The sequence below is a fragment of the Manis javanica genome, chromosome 8 (genome assembly GCF_040802235.1).
Source record: "Manis javanica isolate MJ-LG chromosome 8, MJ_LKY, whole genome shotgun sequence".
Lineage (NCBI taxonomy): Eukaryota > Metazoa > Chordata > Mammalia > Pholidota > Manidae > Manis > Manis javanica.
In genome coordinates, this window is record NC_133163.1 from 13,667,149 (window position 1) to 13,690,111 (window position 22,963).

General features: G+C 43.6%; 1 protein-coding gene across 2 annotated transcripts in view; it reads right to left on the reverse strand.

Annotated features, from left to right (window-relative positions):
• Nucleotides 1–15,873, reverse strand: part of KCNK13 (potassium two pore domain channel subfamily K member 13) — a 115,960-nt gene extending 100,087 nt beyond the window's left edge. For both annotated transcript variants that reach the window (XR_012133722.1, XM_036991492.2), the window contains exons 1-2: nt 15,372–15,873; nt 13,903–14,968 (exon numbers count right to left, since the gene is read on the reverse strand). Coding sequence is in view for 1 of the 2 variants with exons in the window: in XM_036991492.2 (XP_036847387.1) it covers nt 13,903–14,236 (334 nt within the window). In the remaining variant the exon portion in view is untranslated. The remainder of the gene's footprint in view (nt 1–13,902; nt 14,969–15,371) is intronic.
• Nucleotides 15,874–22,963: the final 7,090 nt, after the last annotated feature.

Consider the following 22,963-nt stretch of genomic DNA (forward strand, 5'->3'; position numbering starts at 1 on the left):
CAGCTAGAATTTCTGGGAAGCCACCTGTAGTGGGCGGTTTGTGTCCCACCCACATCCCCCTGAACCCCTTGGCCAGCTCTCTGTGTCCATCCCCCACCTGCTGCAGGCTTTGCTGCCAACAGCTTAGACTGTGACCTGCGAGTTTAGGTCCCCCCTAGCCCCAGCCATAGCCAATACTCGAGTGACCGGTGTGGGTGTATAAAAACCCAGTCCCTGTGCCTTGAAGTGGGACAAATTCTTATAATTTCTGTTTCAGGGCTACATAACATCACACCTACTTCGCTTCTTCCTTTTTCCCATCCTCACTTCCCTCACACTCCTACTAGTTTCTTCTGGGAGCACTTTCTTGACAAATCAGGTGCACCCAAATCCTTAGCCCAGTGTCGGCTCAGACAAACTGACCTACGACATCTCCTTAGAGGAAGAGGTCGCCCTCTTCTCCCTTTCCTCCGGTGCACCATCAGTGTAGTGGACGTGATGACAGGGCTCCAGCAGCCATACTGAGCCCCTGGAACCAAGACAACACCCTTCGGATAGCAGCGCAGGCACGCCCGGCTCCCTGTTCACCCTGCGCAGTCAGCGTACCAGCCCGGAACAGCCTCCGTGCAGTGCAGACCTCTCTTCTGAGACAGAGGAAAACTGGGGGTGCTTTAACCACTGTTTTTTTGGTCTTGTAACTTGAAGATAAGCAGAATTCTCTCTCTGAGCCTTACTTTCCCTACTCAAAGGGTTGCTGAGAGAATGAGCTGGTTATCAACTCTTCCCAAACAGTCCCTACACCCTGTGTCCTCCAGGAAATTTCTTAATTAATTGAAGGAGAAGTAATGGCTGTTGCTTTAAGTTATCAACTCCCAGAATTCAGACTTCATCTATCATCCTGTGGAAACACAAGTATATCCCAGTGTGGGCAAAGCACACCCTCCACACATTTCTTTTTACTGGTGTTGGTACTGGGTCACAGTCTATTAAAGAAAAGAATCTAAATCTAAAAATATGGTGGGTTGAGAAATAGTACAGCATGCCTCCATACCAAATACCAAAAATAAAACATCTGGAGCAGAAAACATCAACAGCCAGAATTAATAAAACAGGCCTTAGTGAGGAAAACGGCTAGATGTAACATATATTCAGTTTTTAAAGTTTAAGTCCCAAAGAAAGGTCTCAAGATGTTGCTGGGAATGGGAGTAGATTACAGGAAACAGCCAGGGAAACGAAGAAGGAGGGGCCCCATGAGAGAGCAAGATTGAATAAAGAAATCACTTTTCTCTCTTCTGCCTCAATAAAGGAACCTCAGCTGTGTTCACGACGGCTATGGGCTCCCCTTGGATGGCAGTGAGGGCGATCTGACATGGTTCTGGCCAGCGACATAAATCAAAGGGGAGGCTTCCAAGAAAGTTCTTTTCCAGGGACTGACTCAGCTGGCACACATTTTCTGCCTTTTCTCTCCCCTCTTTGTGCCTTGGTGACAGTCACAAAACCTAGGACTGCAGGAGCAGTTTCATGAGCACAAGAGAGAGAACCACCATCTAAGCCTGCCAGAGCAGGAAGACAGGAACCGACGGGACACAGGCGGCCTCATGGGACTATTACACAAGTCCCGGCCTGCAGACCTCGGAACTTCTTGTTATGTGAGGGCAGCAACCTTCCATGTGCCTAAGCCGTGGCTACTGGGGTTTTCTGCTACAACCATCCAGTGTACTCTGCAGCTGGTATATTTGTCATTTTCTTTTCCTTGTAATTACTGAGCCAAAGAAACAGTCCTACAGGCCCCAGAAAGGAGCACTACAACCTCAAGACTGAAGTGCTAATAAGGGTGGTTGAAAAGTGGGGAATGAGAGAAGCCTGGAGCACAAAGCACGGAAGACACAGGTACAGGTGACACACGCTGTGGCTGCCTTTTTGTCCCTCTCCACTCAATATTAAGTGGGGCGTCATTCTCAGACCGTACAGGAAAGTGGGTCTCTGGAGGGTTAATTATTTCGCCTTGGCATTGTTTGAAAGCAGAGGCACAGAACAGCAGTAGATTCACAGACACTGAGAAGTGGCTAGTGGTTTCCCAGGGGCACAACAATTGGTCATCCCCATAGAGGTTGGTCATGGGACGGTTGCACAGCCTGGAGAACATAGCCAGTGATTCTGTAACATCTTTCTAGGTTGACAGATAGTGATTGCCCTAGATGGGGTGAGGATTTAATATGGGTAACTGTTGAACCACTGCATTGTACATTTGAAACTGACAAAAGACTGTGTATCAACGATACCTAAATTAAAAAAAAGAAAAGAAGCAGAGACAAAGCTTGAGAAAAATGTAAGGGTACTGAGTAAATTACCAATCGATGCCCGAGGGTCCAGAGGTATGAGGAAAGAGAATGGCACTGAAATGAAGGGGAAGATACTGAAAACAAAAGTAGTAAAGATCACTAAAGAGAAAGGTGATGGAGGTGGTGATAAGATTTCATTCTGATCACACTTAAAATGACAAAAAGGATTCCCAATCTGCTGTGAAGAGAAGGTATAGAATTGAAAAGAGAACAGAAAAATAAGAGAAAAACAGAAAAGGATGATAGATATGAGAGCAAATATTACATGTGTCAAGCTCCCTTACAAAGATAAAAGTCTAAAACTGGTTACAAAATAAAAATACAGAAATATTCTAAGTGGTTTACTTTAAAAGTTGCTAAAAATTACAACTAGAGGGACAGTCTAAAGGTCGGCAAATATCTAATATAATCCAGGAATTTGATCATGTCTAAGTTTAAAATAGATGTTAGCATTTAAGGCATTCAGAGGTAAACAAAGGTATTATTAATAAGTTACAGAAGTAATGAAATCAATAACCTGGAGTTTATACACCCTGAAACACACAACCAAATGTTATTTTGGGTGTGTTTACTAGGCTTAGAGGGTGTTTGGGGATGAGGGTGCCTCCTGCTCCAAAATTCTGTTAATTTAAGAGAAAACGCAGCTGAAATATACACAGATACCAGGATACAAAGAAACCCTCAAACGGAAAAGAGAATTCTGGAAAATGCACATTCTCAAATCATTATAATTTTAGAAATAAATCAAAGCATAATTATATAGCCAACCACACAAAACTATTTAAAAAGCAGTCTTTTCGAATAACATTTTAGATGAGTTAGAGCTAAACAAATGATGAGAATATCTTAACCATAAAGAGTCCCTGAGTTTATGAAAACCACAGAAAAGAAATGCCAATTTCAGTAAGTGTATTTGGCTATATAAAAATCTTTTCTACCTACAAAAAATATAATGGCCAATAAAAAGGTGCCAGAATAGGGTAAGTACTTTGGACATATACAAATAAACACATAAGAAGAGATAAGAACTTGAGGGGTCCCCTCGGTCTTCAACAGAGCCCTTAAGATACCATGGAGAACTCCCTGGAATACTTGGAGCACAGTTTGAAAAACAGCTGGTTTCCCTGGTTGAGCTGCAGGGCAATGTGATCTTCACCTGCTGCTTCATACAAGGGAAGGTCCACATGCCAAGACCTCACAGGCAAAGTCAGGAAGTGACTCCTGCAATCGAATATGTCCAGACTGGAGATCAAAGTCCTGAGGGCAGGCACTTACGGGGCCCATTAAATTGGCACAGTGATGGGAGAAAAGCTGCAACCTTGAGAGGACTGTGAAATATTGCCACCAGGGGTGTAAGTCTCCATTTACATGGACTCCAGGGAGACAGGTAGAACATCACCCAAACCTTACACCCATGGAATTGTGGACATCACAGTTATCACAAAGGTCTCCAGAGATTCTGCTGAGATCACCGCTGTCTTCTTATATTATCCCAAGTCACGCAAGGACCACTACAATGGAAAAAAGATGTCATGGTCTCTTCAGTCAGCAATTCTGTCCCCACAAGGACCCCAAAGGAAGCATGGCAAAGGAGAGGTGGCTCAGAGCCCCAAGCTTTGAAGGGAGGCTTCATGCTACTTCCCGCTGGGTAACTGCAGACAGTACCATGAGACTATTAATAATACCTGGTGTATACCATGAGAATATTGACACTACCTACCCTCATGAGGTTGTTTTAAGAATTAAACATATGTACAGATATGTGCTATGTTTAACCTACAATAAGCACTCAATAAATTTCAAAAATTTTATTATATACAAGAGTAAAAAAATAAAATCAGATAACCCCCAAATCCAAAAACCTGAGGATGGTTAAATACATGATTCTACATTAATTAAGAACATGTGAGGTTCTTGAGAAAGTGTACAAGAAATGTGAAAAGAATGAAAAAGCACAATAGTATGTACTTACAGATTACATCACCTATGTGCAGACGTGAGAATCAGAAGAGCTAAGAGACTATAACTGCCCCTGGCTCCTTTCAGAAATGAGTCGGGGCACAAGGCAACAGCTAGTGTGCTGGGCACACCCGCTGTGGTGATCAAGCGTCCTGCATAAACAGGTCCTTCAGTGAGTTGAAGAAATCGAGATGCTGCTATTGACCAAGAAGAGGTAAGAGCTTCTTGTCCTTCTTGCTCCCAAAGGGAAAGAAGCGCAGAGTTTAGGATGGTCTAGGGTCTACCTGGGGGACTCAAATGTTTGAATTAAGCCATCACTAGACCTGTCTGTTCAGGCTAATGTTGTTTAATATTAGAATCTGGATGCCCCATGGTAGGGCTGCTTTCTCAAGGGCACAGGCCCCACTGCTCCCAAATGTCCCACATCCCAAGTTACACGCTTTCATCCATGCCCTGACTACAGGGTTTCCCTTCCAAGGCGAGGTGATCAGTAGAAGTGATGCCAGGGTTGATCAGAGAATGGGAATAAAATCTGAACCCTTAATTAGGCTTCTAAAGATGGCTCTCTGGCCCAAGAAAGATGTAGCGGGTGTGCTAAAGGTGAGGCATTTCAGAAAAGTGGCATGATATCTGGCCATCCTGATACACTGAGTTGAAGGAGGCAGAAGACTGGAAGGTTAAGAGAGGGCGGTGTAGTGATGGGGATGCCTCCTGATGAGGTGTGTGTCCCCGTTGCCCCACTGTCCTCAGTGCACCGGGTGCTCCTGGGCCTGAACACAGTAACATCCTCCTCTACAGGCTGACCGTGTCCCCACGTATAAAGCCACGTAATGTCCCCTTGCTCTTTTCTCCTTGCTCCTAAGGAAAAGGATTGTTGCTCGCTGGGTGAGTTCCCAGGGCCGTCCTTTACTTGGGGAAACCTGGTAGGAGGCTGAATGAGAGGCAGCTAAAGGTCAGAGAGGTTAAATCCATCATATAACTGAGAATGGAGAGAGGTGGCAGGGAGGGGGCCAGGACGGACAGAAAGGGGCAAGGGCTGGGAGGGGTTTGGAGATAAGAGACTCCAGAACTCCTCTGAGATATGAGCAGCTAGGAAAACATTATAAACTGGACTCTAAGATTCTTTAGAGATACACATGCAAAAATTGAATTTACTTTTTCATCATTTTGGGCTAATGGATCATGCTTCTTTGAATGGAACACTACCCTTAGACAGGACCTCAAGGAATGCAAGATTTGGGTTATATTAATACCAAACTCATCTCTCCTTCACAGAGAAAGATATGGAGGAAAAGAAAGAACAGGATGGAATTTAGAATAAAAGAAGAGGAAATCATCATATTTCCTAATATAAATAAGAACTGTTTATCAAGCAAGCTGAGATTAATATAAATGTTAGACATTAATATGAGATTGACAGAATGCCAGGCAGTAGAGATTAAGAGCTATGCCCACATGTAACTCTAATTTCAAGACACTGAAATTTTCCAAGTAGGAAACAAATAACTGAACAAATCCAGGGTTCTTAGAATGAACAGTCTGAGCTTCCCCATGAAATTTTAGAAGGTTGATCCCAAGAGAAATGGTCCTATCACTGTACCTTGAGCAAATGCAAATTTGTACCAGCCATTCTTTCTGTTCCCTCCTTCCCCAGGACCATGCAGTACTCCTCCATTATATTCTTAAAATGCACCCATCATTGTTCACATGAAACAATATACTAAAGCACTTTAAAAACTGCTGCTATGAATTGAAGTAGAGTAGCTGGGAAAATACTGCACAAAAACTATCATTCTTAGAAGATCTGAATGGGAAAATGTTTTCTAAGCACAAAGACAATGGAAGTATTCACAGGAAAAGACTGAAATATGAAGCTGCACAGAAATTAAAAGTGTTTCTATATCTAATATGCATTGAATAGAAAACAAGGGGTGGAAAATGTGACATAAACATGATAAAGGGCTAAAATCCTTAAAACCTAAAGCACATGTATACGGTGATTAACACAACATCCCTTGCTCCCAAAAGAAAACCAGGGGAAGGATTAAGCTAGCTGATTCAGAGACAATGAACAATAAGTATTTATATAAATGTTTAAAATTAATCAAGTCCTGTATAAATTAAAGAAATTCTAATTATAATGAGATTTGTTTTTACCGGATTACAACAATATGCTCATGTTTACAGCTGCCATCTGGAAGACAATTAGATACGAAATATATATTTCCGTGATTTTAAGATGTACCTTTTCCCAACATTTTAATATTTCTGAAATCAGAATGATCCCATAGGTGCCTGAATGTCAGAAATGGTAGCATTCTTTTCTTTCTTAATGGTACATAAAATAATGATGCATCTTATATTCAATAAAAAGCACTTTAGGTTCAATGTAATGTGATATGCCAAAATATTAACAATGATTCTTGTTGGATGGTGGAATTATGGGTAATTTCTACTTCCTTTTTTCTGCTTGCTCATATATTTCTATTCTTCTCAAATGAATATGTGTTTATCATCAGACAGTAAACAAAATAAAACCTGGTTCTAATCCTGACTTTGCCACTTAATAGCTGCATGGTTGTTAAGATATTTATGCTTTGCATACCTTAGTTTCCTATATGCAAAATGGAATTAAAATGAACTTCTCTGCCTACTCATCAGGTTTGTGCACAAATGTTTTATAAAATGTAAAGTACCTATTCAACATGTGATTTAACTCTTGACACATGTATGACGCTAACGTGGCATCCATTAATGTATTAACTGGAGGATGCTTTCATTCTTTCTAAATGCCTACTCATCAACTTCAATGTCAGTTTATAATTTTATACTGTAAAATGGTGATTCCCAATATTTTGTGGTTTCAGCCCGATACAATTTGATTTCGAAACCTCTTTCCTCAGCCTTATTCCCATGTAGGAAAACACGGATTCTGAAAACAAATTTGTGCATCAATGGGGTCAAATCACATACTTGTCAGCCCGGCTCCTGAACCCCACGAGAGCCTCGTAGAATACTGCTACACAAGTGCTAGTCACAAGCCACACCCAAGGCCAAGAAGGCGAACCAATATACAGGCATACCTCGGAGATATTGTGGGTTCAGTTCCAGATCACTACAATAAAGTGAATATCGAAATAAAGTGAGTCAAGTGCTTACAAAAGTTATGTTTACACTATACTGTAACCTATTAAGTGCAACAGTGTAATATCTTTTTTAAAATGGTCATACCTTAATTATAAAATACTTTTTTGCTAAACAATGCTGACCATTATCTTAGCTTTCAGTGAGTCATAATTACTGATCATAAATCACCATAACAAATAATAATAAAAAGGTTGAAATATTGAGAGAATTACCAAAACGTGACACAAAAACTGAGTGAGGGAATGCTGTTGGGAATAAAGGTGAGACTTGCTCAATTCAGGTTCCCCCAAACTATCAATTTCTAAAAAATGCACTATTTATGAAGCTCAATAAAGTGAAGCGCTGTAAAATGAGGTCTGCCTGTAGTTATTTCTGTATAATTAAAATGAAATAAATTGTTGAAGATCTGCTCTTCTACCTTGAGTGGTAGGTAGGTAAGCCACTGAGGTGGGCTCAGCATCTCTGTTTCTGGGCTTCTCAGATGTGCACAAGCCAGCACCACCTTCTCAGCCCAAGCCCAGCACATCGCTGTATCTGGGTATTGCTGCTCCTGATGAACTTGCTCCTCTAACTACCAGCAGTGAGGAGGTCCACCAGGGCAACAGGTGTGCACATCTCACCTCCTCTCTGTTCCAGCCTGGCCACCAGTTTGTCTATGTCCTAAAGCATAGGAAGGTTTGCCCTCATCCCAGCAACACTGCAGAACAACAGCCCTCCAAAGTCAGACTTCTCAAACTTTAATGTGCCTAACAACTCACCTGGGTGTTGTGTTAACAAGCAGATTCCAGTTCAGTTGGTCTGGGGTTGACCTGAGACTACATTTCTAACAAGGTCTGTGGTGATTCACTGATTCACAGACCACTCTGAATAATGCACATCCTGGGGGAGTGGTTTCAATTTCCAGCCCTATGCCAACTCCTATCACACCTGCCTCAAATGTGCTCCCTGTACTGCCCACACTGCAGCCATCTAGGGAAGGTTCTTAAAATGCAGACCTATTGCATCAGGAACTCTTGACAGTGGTGCCCAACACGTGCATTCTAACAAGCACCACACTGCCCCCAGGTGAGTTCTTAAGGACACCAAAGCTTGAGGACCACCACCAGCAGAGACTTCTAAATGCTTTGCTGGCCCATACCATCAACCACTGTCTGCTTGCCCTGCATGGCTTTGGACTTTGGCAAAGGGGCTTTTGTTGAAATTGCACCTTACATTGAGCGATGCTATGCCATGCAAGAGCACACAGTTCTTTCATATTTATGGCCCAGATGCTATTGGAAAATTACTCATCATATTATCCACTCCTCTTCATGACAATCTGTAGGAGAAATTTTTATTCAATGCTGACAAAGTTGGGTGTCTTCCAATCAGCCAACCTAAATATGGGGAACCATTTAATGGCTGTCTTTGCCTCTTTATTTTGACAACTGGAAAACTCAAAGCCAAATGTGGGGCTTACTTCTGGCAACTATCCAGGTTCTTTTGACATGTGTCTCTGCGTTCTAATAATCTTTGGCTTTCCTGTTTTATTCTACTCATGTTTTTTCATCTCCCCAGTGTCTTAAATCTATTAGTATCCATTTTTCAGTGCACCATACGTATGTATGTGGTAGGCATCCAAGCTGTTCATCAGTATTGAGTCTTGTCTACCACAGGCCTTATGGGAGGAACTTGGGTTCCTAAGCCCTTGAAGTTGGGTGCGGCTGACTTGATTTGGCCAATGAAATGAGTGTGGAGGTGACTTGTGTCACTTGCAGGTGGTGATTTAAAATGCTGGTCCTCTACTCTTCAGTTCTTTCTTCCTCTTCCTGGTAGGTCCTACAAGCACACACAGATAAAGAGGAGCTGCAAGATAAAAGGATCCTGGAACATGGACCAACACGAGACAACTGCCCTGGGGAGTCACTGAGCTCACAGTGAGCTTTGTGCAAGTAAGAAGTCAACTCCTGCTGTGTTAAGCCACCGAGATTTTGGGGGTAACCTAAGCCTAAACCTGCTCTGATCACAGTATATGTAAACAACCTCAAATCCTTTTTGGACAGAAGCGGAGTTATAAATACACAGGCAAACACAGAAACGAACTCCTAACAAAAGCCTATTTGAGAGAAAAGATTACTTACAGAAGATCATTTATAGGATGTACCGTCAAGCTACTTCTCTTTTGTGCTTCAAATGTATTCTTGCTTCAAGACTGATCACCAGCCTCTTTTGCAATCAACAGGCCTAAGTTGTATTTCAATATTCTATTCTTTTTAAGTTGTGATAAACTATACATAACAGGTATCATTTTAACCATTCAGTAAGTGTGCAATTCGATGGCATTAAATACATTCACACTGTTGTATAACATCACTATTATCTACATTCAAATTTTTTATCATTCCGAACAAAATGTCATACCCCTTAAAAAGCCCTTCTCTTCTTCCCCCAGCCCCTGGTAACCTCTATTCTACTTTCTATCCCTCTGAAATTTGCCTATTCTAGGTACCTTGTGAAAATGGAATTATATATTTGTCCCTCTGTGTCTGGTTTATCCTAAGTATAATGTTTTCAAGGCCCAGCCATGTTGTAGGATATATCAAAATTTCATTCCTTTATATGACTGAATAGTATTCCATTGTATATATGCACCACATGCTATTTATCCATCCATCTGTTGATGGACACTTGGGTTATTTCCTCCTTTTGGCTAATGTGAATGATGCTGTGGTGAACACTGGTGTACAAGTTGTCTGAGTCTCTACTTTCAATTATTTTGAATATATACCTTCAGAGTAGAATTGCTGGTTTATATGGTAGTTCTATGTTTAACCCTTTGTGAAACTGCCAAACTGATTTCCACCCTGCTCTGACTTTTAAATCAAAGGTTTCAATTAGACTGTAGTTGCATGAAATCCTCAATTGCATTTTCCAGGAAAATGTCATTTGGAACATCATTTTCTACACAATGTTTCCTACAGAAAATGCTAAAGGGGGAATGTTTTTGAGGCTACGAGGAAAAGGTTAATGCTTCCTTTTTTCTGGTAATAAGAATTCCAGAATGGGTCTTCAGTCTGCCATGGAGCTTGCAACCAAATTTGAATCTTGAATTGTCATTGCTGATGCCCTGCCCTTACCTCTTGGGATCTCCATTACCGTTTCTGGGCACAGTGGCCTGACTTCAAACGGCCAGTGCCTGCGACTTTGTCAGAGGATTATCCTTGGGCTGTCCATGAACATCAGGCCAGAAATACCTGGAAATTATATCCTTATGCCTTTTAAATAAAGGATAGGGGAAATTACATCCCCACCCTCCAAGCAGCCTTTAACTAATCACTGACAGGTGTAGGTGTATAAAGATCCCAGCTCCTGCTTGGGATCTTGCTGGGTCATGAGCTTTGCATTGTTTCCAAGCTTCCACTGGGATTAAGTACCTGTTGCCCACTGTGGTTCCTGCCTAGTAACACACTCTACATGGATTTCCCTTCTTGTATCACTTCCTCTTTCACCTGCTTCTATCCCTTGCATCCACACTCAAATTTCTGGCTCAAGGCCTGCTTCTGAGGGAACCTCAACTAAGATAAAGCTCCTCTCTGGCAACTTCCCAGATCCATTTGCTTTCCTATTTCTGTTCTTCTTGTCCCTGGTTCTGAAGTTTTACTTACATTTTATAATTGTTTTACTGCATACTTTCTTGTTTGTTACCTCAAAGTCTGCATAATAAAGCATAGCAGAATGATTTTTAGAAGAAAAACACACCGGGTAATATTATAATTAAAATACAAGACAGAAATGGTTTATATAATGATCCCAATTTTTAAAAATATGTTAAGTACACATATGTACATACAGGGAAAAAAGAATTGAAAGAAATGGACCAAAATGTTCATTTTGTCGTGTCACTGTAGGTAGTTTAACATTTTCTTCTATATACTTTATTTTACAAAGAACATGAAGCTTTACTTTCCTAATCTATAAAATTAGGCTCATCACACCAAGTTAACATAGTTAACATTTTGGTTAACATGAGTTGTGTTCATTGAAGTTAAGGGTGAATATAATGCAACAATTAGCTGCATCATGTGTTCCATAATAATCACAGCATGTGCCTGACATGTACCCTAATGCCTTCAAGGGGAGCAAGTGTCCTTATTACAACAGAAATGAAACGATTTAAAAGAAAATGTTAGAAATGAGAAAGTAAAATAAGCCCATGCTTTGTACTTTTAAAAGAACATTCCCTTACATGAACTTATCATTACCCCTTACAAAACCCTGCAAGAGGGGCAGGCTTAGGGGAGAGGGAGTGGTCAGGTCAGAAGACAGGTTAACATTTGCTGTATTTTACTGAACAGCAGCCATATGGCAGACACCAAGATGGACACTTTGCAGGCATCTCAGATGGAGATGGATGGGGCTCAGAACAGTTAAGAAAATTGCCCAAGTTTCAGAGGCAGGACCAGGAGCTCCAACTCCAGACTCAGTCCAGCTTTCCTTCTCTTCCACAGGCTACATTATTACACTTGCACCTAGAAGCCCATGTTCTCATGTGCCCACCCATTCATGACATTCTTAGTTCCTGTGGCATCAAGTTCACCAGTCTGAACACACGTGCTACTCCTTCCTACCTCCCTGTCCATGGGGAGTACTAAGGGGTGGTAAGTACTATGGGACAGCAGGGGGAGCTGGTGGTTAGCTCCCTAGTTTCCCACCAAAACCAGCCCCAAATGAAAATCAATCAAAAACAAAACTGTCCTCGCTACACAGACACAGCAGTGTCAAGGGAGTTGCAGTGGAACAAGTCCCAGCTGGCTGCTCGCCTCAAGTCCTCCTTACACAGAAATCCTGGAACTGTCTTCTGAGACACGGGAGGTGAGGTGACATGATGAGGGAGTTAGGGGATTCTGCTTAGCACCCCCAGTGAAGAATGTGGGCTGGGGGAGAGAGCTGCGGCAGGCACTGCTCCTTCTCCATCCCCCTCAGGGTCCCTAATCTGGTCACCACCGTAAAGGCTATGAGAGATTTTCTTGCCAGTCTTTTACTGCAGCGTCATAATGGCCGGCTGATGGGCAGGGCCACCTGGAATGGGCCGGAGTGAGGGCTGGGGGCCGGCAGTTCAGCACAAAGCACTTCAGTTACAGCCTGTGTGTCCCTAATCATGCCCGGCCTCTCTGCCTTGCCTCCTACTCACCGACTGAAGCGCTAGGCTTCTACACTAAACCTTGGGAAATCTTGACTAATCAGGCCCGAGGCAGATCTCTATTATACTTTATGCTCCTTCTCCCGGCAGAACGTCTACCTAAGACAACCACGCGTGGGAGCGTCAAGGAATTCTGCTTTGTCACCACCTCCCTGACAAGCTCTCCGGGCGGGCGAGCACAGGGGCTCTGCTACAGAGCACCTGCAGGCGCTCTCTGAGCCCTGCCACTGGTCCTGGGCTCCAGCAGCTGGGAGTCACTGCCTTTCTCCGTAGCCTTTCAAAGCCCCCCACCCCCATCCCCTCTTGTCCAGATCTCTCCTTACCCCAGAATTCTTACAGCATTTTCCCTAACCCCTTACCACTCAATTATGCTTCAAGGGTGAACAATCTTTAGGAGTGTGGTGCAAAGACTCCCAACTTTGTACTTCTGCTGGGAATAAAGGCATAACCAACCACAGCCATGCCACATACTCTTGCTCAAAACCCTCAGTGGCTCCCACTGGCCTCTCAGTAAGTTCCAGTCCCTTAGTCTGACAGTAAAAGTCTCCCTTCTCCATGCCATTAACCAGAATACCTTCCTAGCCTTCCTCCCACTTGCCCCATATAGATCAGGTAGCTAACGGGGCCCCAGAATGCAATTCTTTCCCCCAGAGTGCAAAAGCTCTTTTAGTCCCCAAAACCCAGTGTACCTAAATTAACTGGGTCAGCCCAGAAGTTACTCTCCCAGCTCCCTTCTTCCTAGTAGGAAAGTTTCCATCCTCACAGCACATTTGACTCCTTATTTCCTATTCAATCTGATTTTCTGTGTAAGGTTGAAGTCCTGGACAGTCTTTTCAAATCTGTGTCTCCCCTTCTGACCTGCGTGGTACTAACTCAAAAAATGTTTATCGGTTCCTGTTTTGATTTGTAAACTTTCTCCCTGAAGTTCCATGAACTCAGGCTCTATCTCAACTAGACTGAAAATCTCCCAGAGTAGAGCCTCTCCCATTTACATTCAAATCCCCTGGGGACTTTGTTACAAGGCAGATTCTGACTCAGGAGGTCTGGGCAAGGGCCGAGACTCTACATTTGTAACAAGATCGCAGGTGACGCTCATGCAGCGGGTCCGTGAGCCACACTGAGAGACGCATGGAGTCAGTATCACCTGTTGATCAGCCAACAGCTCGTGCGTTTGCAAGCCCGGCTCAGCCCGGAGGTGGATGGACGCAAGACTGAGAAGCACCCTCCTCCAGGAAAATGCCAGCGAGCGCCGCCCCCCTCCGCCCCCACACCCCTTCCCCTGCAAGGCCCGCTTACCTATGGTGGACACCACGGTGCCCACGAAGTAGAAGGCGCCAGTGAAGTCCCAGCGCGGGCGGGCGTTGGCCACGCGGATGCCGGCCTCGGTGGCCTCCTCGTAGTGGCGGAGAAAGCCACGCAGCTCGTCGCGGCTCAGGTTGTGGCGGCGGCTGAAGTTGGCCAACCGCTCCTCCCAGCGCTGCTTGGCCTGACGCTCGTGCGCCAGCTCCAGCGCCGAGAAGACGGCAGCGCCGCCCAGCAGGTACAGCACGATGAGCGCGGCCAGCAGCAGGAAGCGCGCGTTGTCCTCGTTCAGGGGGCCCGGGCCGCAGCCGCAACCCCGGCCGGCCATGGCTGGGCCCCCGGGGACAGCCCCGCGCTGGACAGCGGTGGCCGCGGGCTGACTGATGCAGGCCACCCGGGAGATCAGGGCTCTGCGGTGCGCTCAGCCCGCCCCCGGACGCCTGACGGCCGGCTCGTCCATGGCCGCTGGGCGCTTCCCCAGGGGCCGCCGCCTCGACCGCTCCTGCGACGCCAGCTCCCCGAGTCCTCGTTTCTTGGTTTCAAATCCTCCTTGTCGTCACCGACCCGCCCGCCTCGGAGTTCTAAACGCTCAAGGACCGGGCGGCCCAGTGCAGAGTCCGCTCCTGCGGGGCGCGAGGCCGCGGGCGCTGTTCCCACCCCGGCGTCCCGCCCGCTCAGAGCGGGGAGGGGGCGTGGCGCATCTTCGCTGCACACTCGCGCCGACTTGAATTTCCCCCGAAGTGGAGGTCGGGAGACCTCGGAGGCTGGCGGGTAAGCGGAGCCCCAAGGCCTCCCGTCTCTTTGACCATTGATCCTACAGCCGCCGACGGCTAGGACGCGGGCTCTCGGTTGGCCGACTTTGGAGGTGCCTCCCCAGACGAACCTGAGCTGAGGTTCCCCAGTCGCGGCGCCGCGCGGAGCCTCCGGCGTCTCGGACCCGACTGCCGGGGCTTAGAGGCTGGAGCAGGTCCCGGGAGGGCGCGCGGGTTGCGCGGAGCGGCGTCCACGGGTTGCGAACTCCCGCCGCGTCCCCACGCTGCGCGGTACCCGCGCGGGCGCGCTGGAGGAGGAGACCAGAAAGGGTTAATGAGGGGGCGAAGGAAGTTAGGGGCCCCCCTTGGGAAGCTTCCTTTGACTTGCTGGGATCAGAATGCCCTTGGCCCCTGGGTCCTGCGTGGGGCGTCTCCGCCCCCCACGTGTCCGCACCCCCGGGGATGCGCGCGCCCACAGCCTGCCCAGCTCCCGAAGATGCGGCCCAGACCTGGGGGCTGGAGAGGCCCGTGGCCAGAAGCCTGGGACCCCGGGACCCCGGAGCGTGCCATCTCGTCCACCCGAGCTTGGCTGCCTCGGCACGCTCCAGAGATTTTGCGGGGACAGCGCTCCGCTCAGTGCATTCCCCCACCCCACGCAGACCAGCCTCCAGGCTCGCCAGCAAGCGGCCGCGACCCCTTCCCGAGACCCACCTTTCAGAGGGCGCTGCCGCCGCCGCCGCCGCCTCCACGCTCGAGTCTCACCTCCCGGGGAGCTTCTCCTCCACGCCGTTTTGTCACGACTGTCCCCAGGTCCTCTCCTCCCGCGGCCCTGCCCTGCAGAGCGGTGCGGGAAACAGAGGTCTAGGCAAGGCTCCGGCCAGCGCGCTCCGACGCCGCAACAGGTGGAGCCACGCGGCTGCCCAAGGCCGCGACTCCACCCCGTTCCCCGCCTCTCGGCGGCCGCGGCTGCCCCCAGAGCTAGTCTCCTATCGTCGCACCCACCAGGACCGCAATGATCCGGGAGTGGGTGCTAAAGAGGTGGGTCGGGTGCTTAGCGGGCCTGTGTGGGCCTCTCCTGGGTCAGAAGAGGGCGCTCCGTCCCCTTCAGACACATCTCGCCCCCTTCTTGTAACCAGCCACTCTGCTCCCCTGGAATCACCAGCGCCTGGCACTGGGAGTGTAAATGGATATATAAAGGAATGGGTGTGTGGGCATCTTCGAATTAAGTAGAATTTCCCCACCTTGACAGAGAGGGGTCCCAGGCTCAGAGTCTACCCACCCACCTGTACTCTCCAAGAGCACAGAGTCAAGAAACACCCAGCTCTGGGTTTCAGTACATGTGCCATCAGAAATGCTGATGCTGCTAGTGTTACTCTCATCTCTGCTATCCACTCCTCTATATCTGTTTTATGTAGTCTAAGGGGGACAAGAGTTTTGGGGGAGCAGTAGTACATATGGGGGTCATGTATACATTCCCAGGGTGAATCCTGCCATTTCTCCTCACCCCTCATTTTATTATGAAAAAATCTCAAACAAAGTTGAATTTTTCAGTGAACACCCGCATACTAACCACCTAGGTTCTACAATGAACCATTTACTATAGTTGCTTTATTACGTATCTGTCTATCCATCCCTCTCTCCAGCCATCTACCCATTTTGTTTGGATGCATTTCTAAGTAAATTGTGGACATCGGTACATCTTTCCCACCCCCTACTTCTCCTTGCACATCATTAACATATTTCAGTATTTATTTACATTTTTTTCTCCTGGGGTAAACTTTACATACAGTGAAATGCACACATCCTAAGTGTACCGTTAGGTACGTTCTGACAAATGCAAACACTTTTGCAAATTAAACACCTACCTATCCAGCCTGTGAACCAAATATCACCAACAGGTCAGAGTCCCCCTATGTCCCTTCCCAGCAAATCCCCACCAACATTCCTCCGGAGGAAATCACTGTTCTGCATTTTTCTACCATTGACTGGTTTTGCCTTTATAGAACTTAGTTTTACTTGTTCTAGATCTTCATATAAATGGAATCATTCAGTTATGTACTCTTTTTCTGCAAAGCATTATGTTTTTGAGATCTATCCATGTTACATGTCTTAGTAATTTATTCCTTTTGATTGCCAGTTTTCTATTGTTTGAATTTTCATCCTCTATTGATAGAAACCAAAGCTGTTAGAATCTTTTTGGCTTTCATATATAAAACTGTTAGGAACATTGTTGTACAAGTGTTTGTAAGTATATGTTTTCACATCTCTCAGGGCTAAATACCTAGGAGTAGAATTGCAGGGTCTTAGGGGAGGCATGTATTTAGTTTTATAAGAAACTGCCTGACTTTTTTCCAAAGCACCAACTAACAGTGCACAGTAGTTCCAGATGCTCCACATCTTTGTGAACATTTGGTAGAATTAGTCACTTTAATTTTAAACATACTGGTGGATGTGTAGTGGTGTCTCATTGTGGTTTAATTTGCATTTCCCTGATGACAAATATACTTGTTGGCCATTTGTCTAGCTGCCTTTGTAAATTATTTGTTGAACATTAGTGTTGAAATTATCTGTTGAAATATTGTAAATCTGTTAAATATCTGTTAAAGTTAGTTTCTCTTTTGAGTCATAGGGCTTCTTATACATATACAAATACAGCCTTTTCTCAGATATGTATCTTGCAAATATTTTCTACTAGTCTCTGGCTTGCCTGTTTATTTTCTTAAAGATGGTTTCTGATGGATGTGTTTAATTTTGGCGAAGCCCAATGTATCAATCACTTATGTTCAGTGTTCTTTGTGTACCAAAACATCATTACCTCCCTCGAGGTTGCAAAGGTTTTCAGTGGCGTTTCTTCCCTAGAAATTGTATGGTTTTAGCTTTTATTTTTGGGTCTATAATTCATTTAATGTTTCTGTATGGTGTAAGAGTTGAGGTTCATTTTGTCCATGTATATATCCAATTGTTTCAGTGCCATTTACTGAAAAGAATGAACTTATTTCAGGAATCTGTATCTTGCCCTGTATTTGTCCATCTCATGCAAATACTACAGTACTTAGATTACTTGTAGCTTTATAGTAGGTCTTGAAGTCAGGAAGTGTGAGTCCTCTTAATCAAGAAGTTCTTTGGATATTACAAGACTACTACATTTTCATAAAAATGATAAAATCAACTTGTTTCATCATGGAAAGCCTTGTGGGATTTTGATTAGGATTGTGTTCAATTTATTCTGAGGCAACTGTCATCTTAATTCATGAATGCGGTATATTCATATATTTGAGTCTTTTTAGCAAGTGTTCATGTAGAGATCACGCATATCTTTTGTAAATTCATTCTAAAGTATTTATTTTTTGACACTATTGTAAATTAAGTATAAAAATACAAATGACTTTTGCAAACTAACTTGGTTTCTGCAACCTTGCTAAATTTACTCATTAGTTGAGTAGTAATCCCTTTAGGATTTTCTGTGTAAGTAATCATATCATTTGAAAGAGTTTTACTTCTTCTTTTCTCATAAGTATCTTTTTTTTCTCACTGCAACAGCTAGAATCTCAGTATAATATTAAATAGAAGAGGTAGAAGCAGGTATCTGTCTCGTTCATGATCTTAGGAGAAAGCCTTCAGTTTTTTGCCATTAAGTATGACGTTAACTGTGGGAAAGCCTGTGGGTATCTTTTTCATATATACCTTTTATCAGGTTGGAGAGGTTTCCTTTACATTTGTTTCTAGTTCTTCTCAGTTTTTTTAAAAAAATAAAACATGAGTAACTGCTGAATTTTGTCAAAACTTTTTTGGCATCTATTGCAATGATCATATCATTTCTTCTTCATTCTGTTAATATGTTGAATTTCACTGATAGTTTTCCCAGTATTAAGCCAATCTTGCATTTCTGGAATAAACTGGGGTTCCTCTTCTTTTTATTATTTAGTTCCTTTGGGTTTGTTTCTTTTTCTAGTTTCTTATGGTGGATGCTTAAGTCACTGATTTCAGACCTTTCTTCCTTTCTAATGTTAGCATTTTAAAGCTATTAATTTCCCTGTTAGCTCTATGCTAGCTGCATCCTAAAAATTTTGGTATGTTGTATTTTTATATAATTTTGTTGAAAATGTTTTTTTATTTTTCCCCTTTGGCCTGTGAATTTTTTAGTAAGTATGTTGCTTAATTTCCAAATATCTTTTTTAAGACAAATTATAACATTTTCAGTGTAGCCAGAGAACCATATTCAATGTGTTTCCATATTTCTAAATTTATTAAGACATTTTACAGTCCAGCATATGGTCTTAGTGAAGGTATCATATGCACTTGAAAAGAATACATATTCTGCAGTTGTTAGGTGTAGTGTCCTACAAATGTCTAGTAGGTCAAAGTAGTTGGGAGTGTCTTTCAGATCTGTCTTTGTTGACATTTGTTCTAGTTGTTCTATTGATTGGTGAGAGAGGAATATTAAAATCACCAACTATAACTGTGGAATTGTCCATGTCTCCTTTTATGTCAATTTGTTTCATGTACTTTGAAGCTCTGTTAGTAAGTATGGGCATTTATGATTATTATATCTTCCTGATGTAGCAGCTCTTTTATTTTTATGAAGTATTTCTCTTTTTCTCTGGTAATGCCATCACGTTTACTTTGTCTGATACTAATCCAGGCATCACACACTTCTTTAATATTTTGCATGGTACCTTTTCTATTTACTTTTAACCAGTGTCTTTATGTATTTAAAGGTTTTGTTGTGGACTGCATTCAGTTGAGGTTTTTTTTTTTTTTTTGTGGTTTTTGGTCAGCTCTGACAATTTCTGTCCTTTAATTGAATTGTTCAGAGTAACACTGTCCAACAGAACTTCTGCAGTGATGCCAATATTTTATATCCATGTTATTCGAAATAGTCTAATATGGCGTTGACTATTGAGCATTTGAGTACAACTGAGGAAATGAATTTTAACATAATGTTAATTTTAAGTTGAAATATCACATGTGGCTGGTGGCTACCATCATAGCATAGGTTGAGACCATTTACATTTAATGTAGTTATTTATGATTGGATTTAGGTCTACCATTTTACTATTTGTTTTGTTTGTCCCCAGTGTTTTTTGTTCCTGTGTCCCACCTTTCCTGTCTTCTAGATGAGCTGAATATTTTTTAGAATTCCACTTTTTCAACTTTCTAGCTCTCTCTGCATTACGTTTTAAGTGGCTGCTCTAGGGATTTCTCAGTCCTCTACATGTTTGTATTGTATCACTCTGTGTAAAATATAGAAACCTTGCAACTATACACGTTCATTTCCCACCTCCTTCCTCACATCTACTATTCTTGGGTTGCCCTTATTACATCTCTATATGCTACAATCCCAAATACAACTTTTTATTGTTTAAACAATAATATATATTCTTAAAGAGGAGAAAAAAGTAGTGTTTTATATTGACACAGATATTTGCTATTTCCAATGGCTTTCCTTCCTTTCTGAATATTTGTTTCTCTCTGGTATGTTCTCCCTTCGGCCCAAAGAATTTCCTTTAGCATTACGTGTAGTGCAGATCTGCAAATTCTCTTAGTTTCCTTTTATCTGAACATGTCTTAGCTCATCTTCATTCTTAAAGGGCCCTCTCCCTGCATGGAGATCTGAAGTGACTCTTTTCCTTTCAGCACATTTCAGGTGTTGTACTGTCTTCCGGCCTCCAGTGTTTCTGGTGAGCAGTCGGCAATAGTTCCAGTCGTGGCTTTTTCCTTCAGCTGCTTTCAAGGTTTTTCTGAGTCTGATCTTTGGCAGTTTGACTAGGATACACCCCAGGGGTTTTCTTTGTATTAATCCTGCTGCTTATTCACTGGACTTCTTGAATCTGTAAATTTATGTCTTGCCAAATCGAGGACATTTTTAGCCACAGTTTTTTCAAATCTTTTCCCTGTCCCATGCTTTCTCATGTAGAATTCCAATTACATATAAGCCAAACCTTTTGATAGTATCGCCATGGGTCCCTAACCCCTTTCCCCTCTTTTCTTCAATATTTTCTTTTTGTTCTTCAGATCAGGTAATTTGTTTATCTATCTTCATGTTCCCTGACTTCTGTCTTCTCCATTCTGCTATTAAACCCACCTGATTTCAAATTGTGAGGTGACAGAAAATAGTTGTCTCTGTCCCCAGTTCCTGACAAAGAACTCCAAAACCCTTGTAATTTCCTAAGTGATAACAGCATAGGGGCATCTCTTGTTCTAATAGCTGGTCTTTGACTCCATCTGACATAGGGCTACTGAAACCCATATCAATTCCTAAGTGGTAAGAGCAGTGGGGGCATCTTTTGTTTTAATGGGGTGACTGGGTGGGCTCCGGAATGGGGGCTGGTCACCAGACAGACCAGGCCATGATTAGAAGCTTGAAACTTTCAGCCCCACACCTCACTGTCCAGAGACGGGAGAAGGGCTGGAAATGGGAGCTCATAATCGATCATGCCTACCTGAGGAAGCCTCTGTAAAATCCCACATGAGGTTTAGGGAGCTTCCAGGTCGGTGAACACACCCACAGCAAGAGGGCGATGCACCCCAGCACCACAGGGCCTGACGCCCCTGCGCTCAGCACCCTCCGCGACCTTGCTCTGTGTTCTCTCTTCAGCTGGCTGTTCATCTGTATGTGCTGCCCTGAGTTCTGTGAGCTGCTCTGGCAAATTCGTGGAAACTGAGGAGGGGTCATAGGGACCTCTGATTTCTAGCCATCGGTCAGAAGCACAGGTGGCAACTTGGACCTGTGATTGGCACCCCCAGGCAGCTAGTGTCAGAACCGAGTTAAATTCCAGGACACCCAGCTCATGTCACAGAATTGCTTGCGGTGAGAAAAACCCACACACATCTGATGGGGTGGTAGTGGTATGAGGGGAAAGGAGACACACAGGAGGCAAAAACTTTTTTACCCTAATATACAGATATTATATATTTCAGTTCTAAAATTCCATTTAGTTCTTTAAAAACAATTTCTATTACTCTACTGAGACTTATTGTCTTTTCATTTAATATGAGCATCTTTTTCTTTAGACTCTTGAATGTAATCTTACCAGCTGCTTAAACATCTTTGACTGGGGGTTCTTGGGGGTTTGGTCTCCTACTTATTTTTTGAGAATGAGCCATGTTTTTGTTTACTCGTATATGCAGTAATTTTGTGTTATATCCTGTGCATTATAATTGATGTGTAATTGATGTGTTGTACAAAGTGACTTCTGTTTCATTCCTCTGAAAATTATTATTAAACAGGCAGTTAATCTGGCTGAACTCAACTGCAAAAGTATCTTCCCTGCAGTGGGAAGTAGTCAAATTTTAGTTATTTTCACTGTAGCTGTGCATACGCAGTTCAGTGGTCAGCCAGAGATGTGAGCAGTTCGTATACAGAATTTGGGAACCCCTCCTGGCTGTCTTTTCTGTTATTTACCTCTTCACTCTCAGAGGCTGTTCTTGCTCAAACCCTGTTCTCTGTATCTCCAAACCAGAAAGATTGTCAATTTTCGCTGGAGTTTTACCTGCCTTGCATGGAGCAGACTGAAACCTGCCCTCAGACTCAGTGTGGTTAAAAAAAAGAAGAAAGGAAACTCCACAACATTTTATAATGAAATTTTCAAGCATACACCAAAGTCAAAAGAATTTTACAATGGCAATCTACGTCAGACAATTAAATTTTCCTATACTTTATCATATATATACCCACCCATTAATACACCTTATTTTTATACAGTTCAAAAGAAACTGCAGCCATTAATATGCTCACCCCTAAATCCTTTGGTCATAGATGTCATTAACTAGAGCTCAACAATTGTTTAGTTTTTTTCTTTTGATGTATTGACATACAATGGATGCACACATCTGAACTGTACATTCTTAGATTTTAAAAAAACCTTCATTGAACTACAATTTACATAAAATAAAGTTACTGGTTTGCTGTATAATTCAAGGGAATTTGTGAAATAAAGTCAATGTCACAATCATAGAAACATTTCTGTCACCCCCAAAATTCCTTCATGCAGCCAATCCCCTCTCCACACCCCTGCACTTACTTTTAAAGCCACCAGGTCTGCTCTTGGGGAAAGCCAGGGTGCCACTCCACGAATAGGAATTATAGACGGAGAGGGGAGGCCTTCTGCCAAGTGAGTCCCGGAGGGTCAGGGAAGAAAAGAATGGAAAAGTGGAGCCGGGGCTCAGGCTGGGCTCTTGAGAAGTTTCCAGGTTGTCTGTAGAAAGATGTTAAGTGGCTCATTGAGACCACATGGTCCAGTCCCCTTCCTAAAGGCAGACTCTACCAATCCAAGCACAGGTACAGACGCCCAATTCTTGAG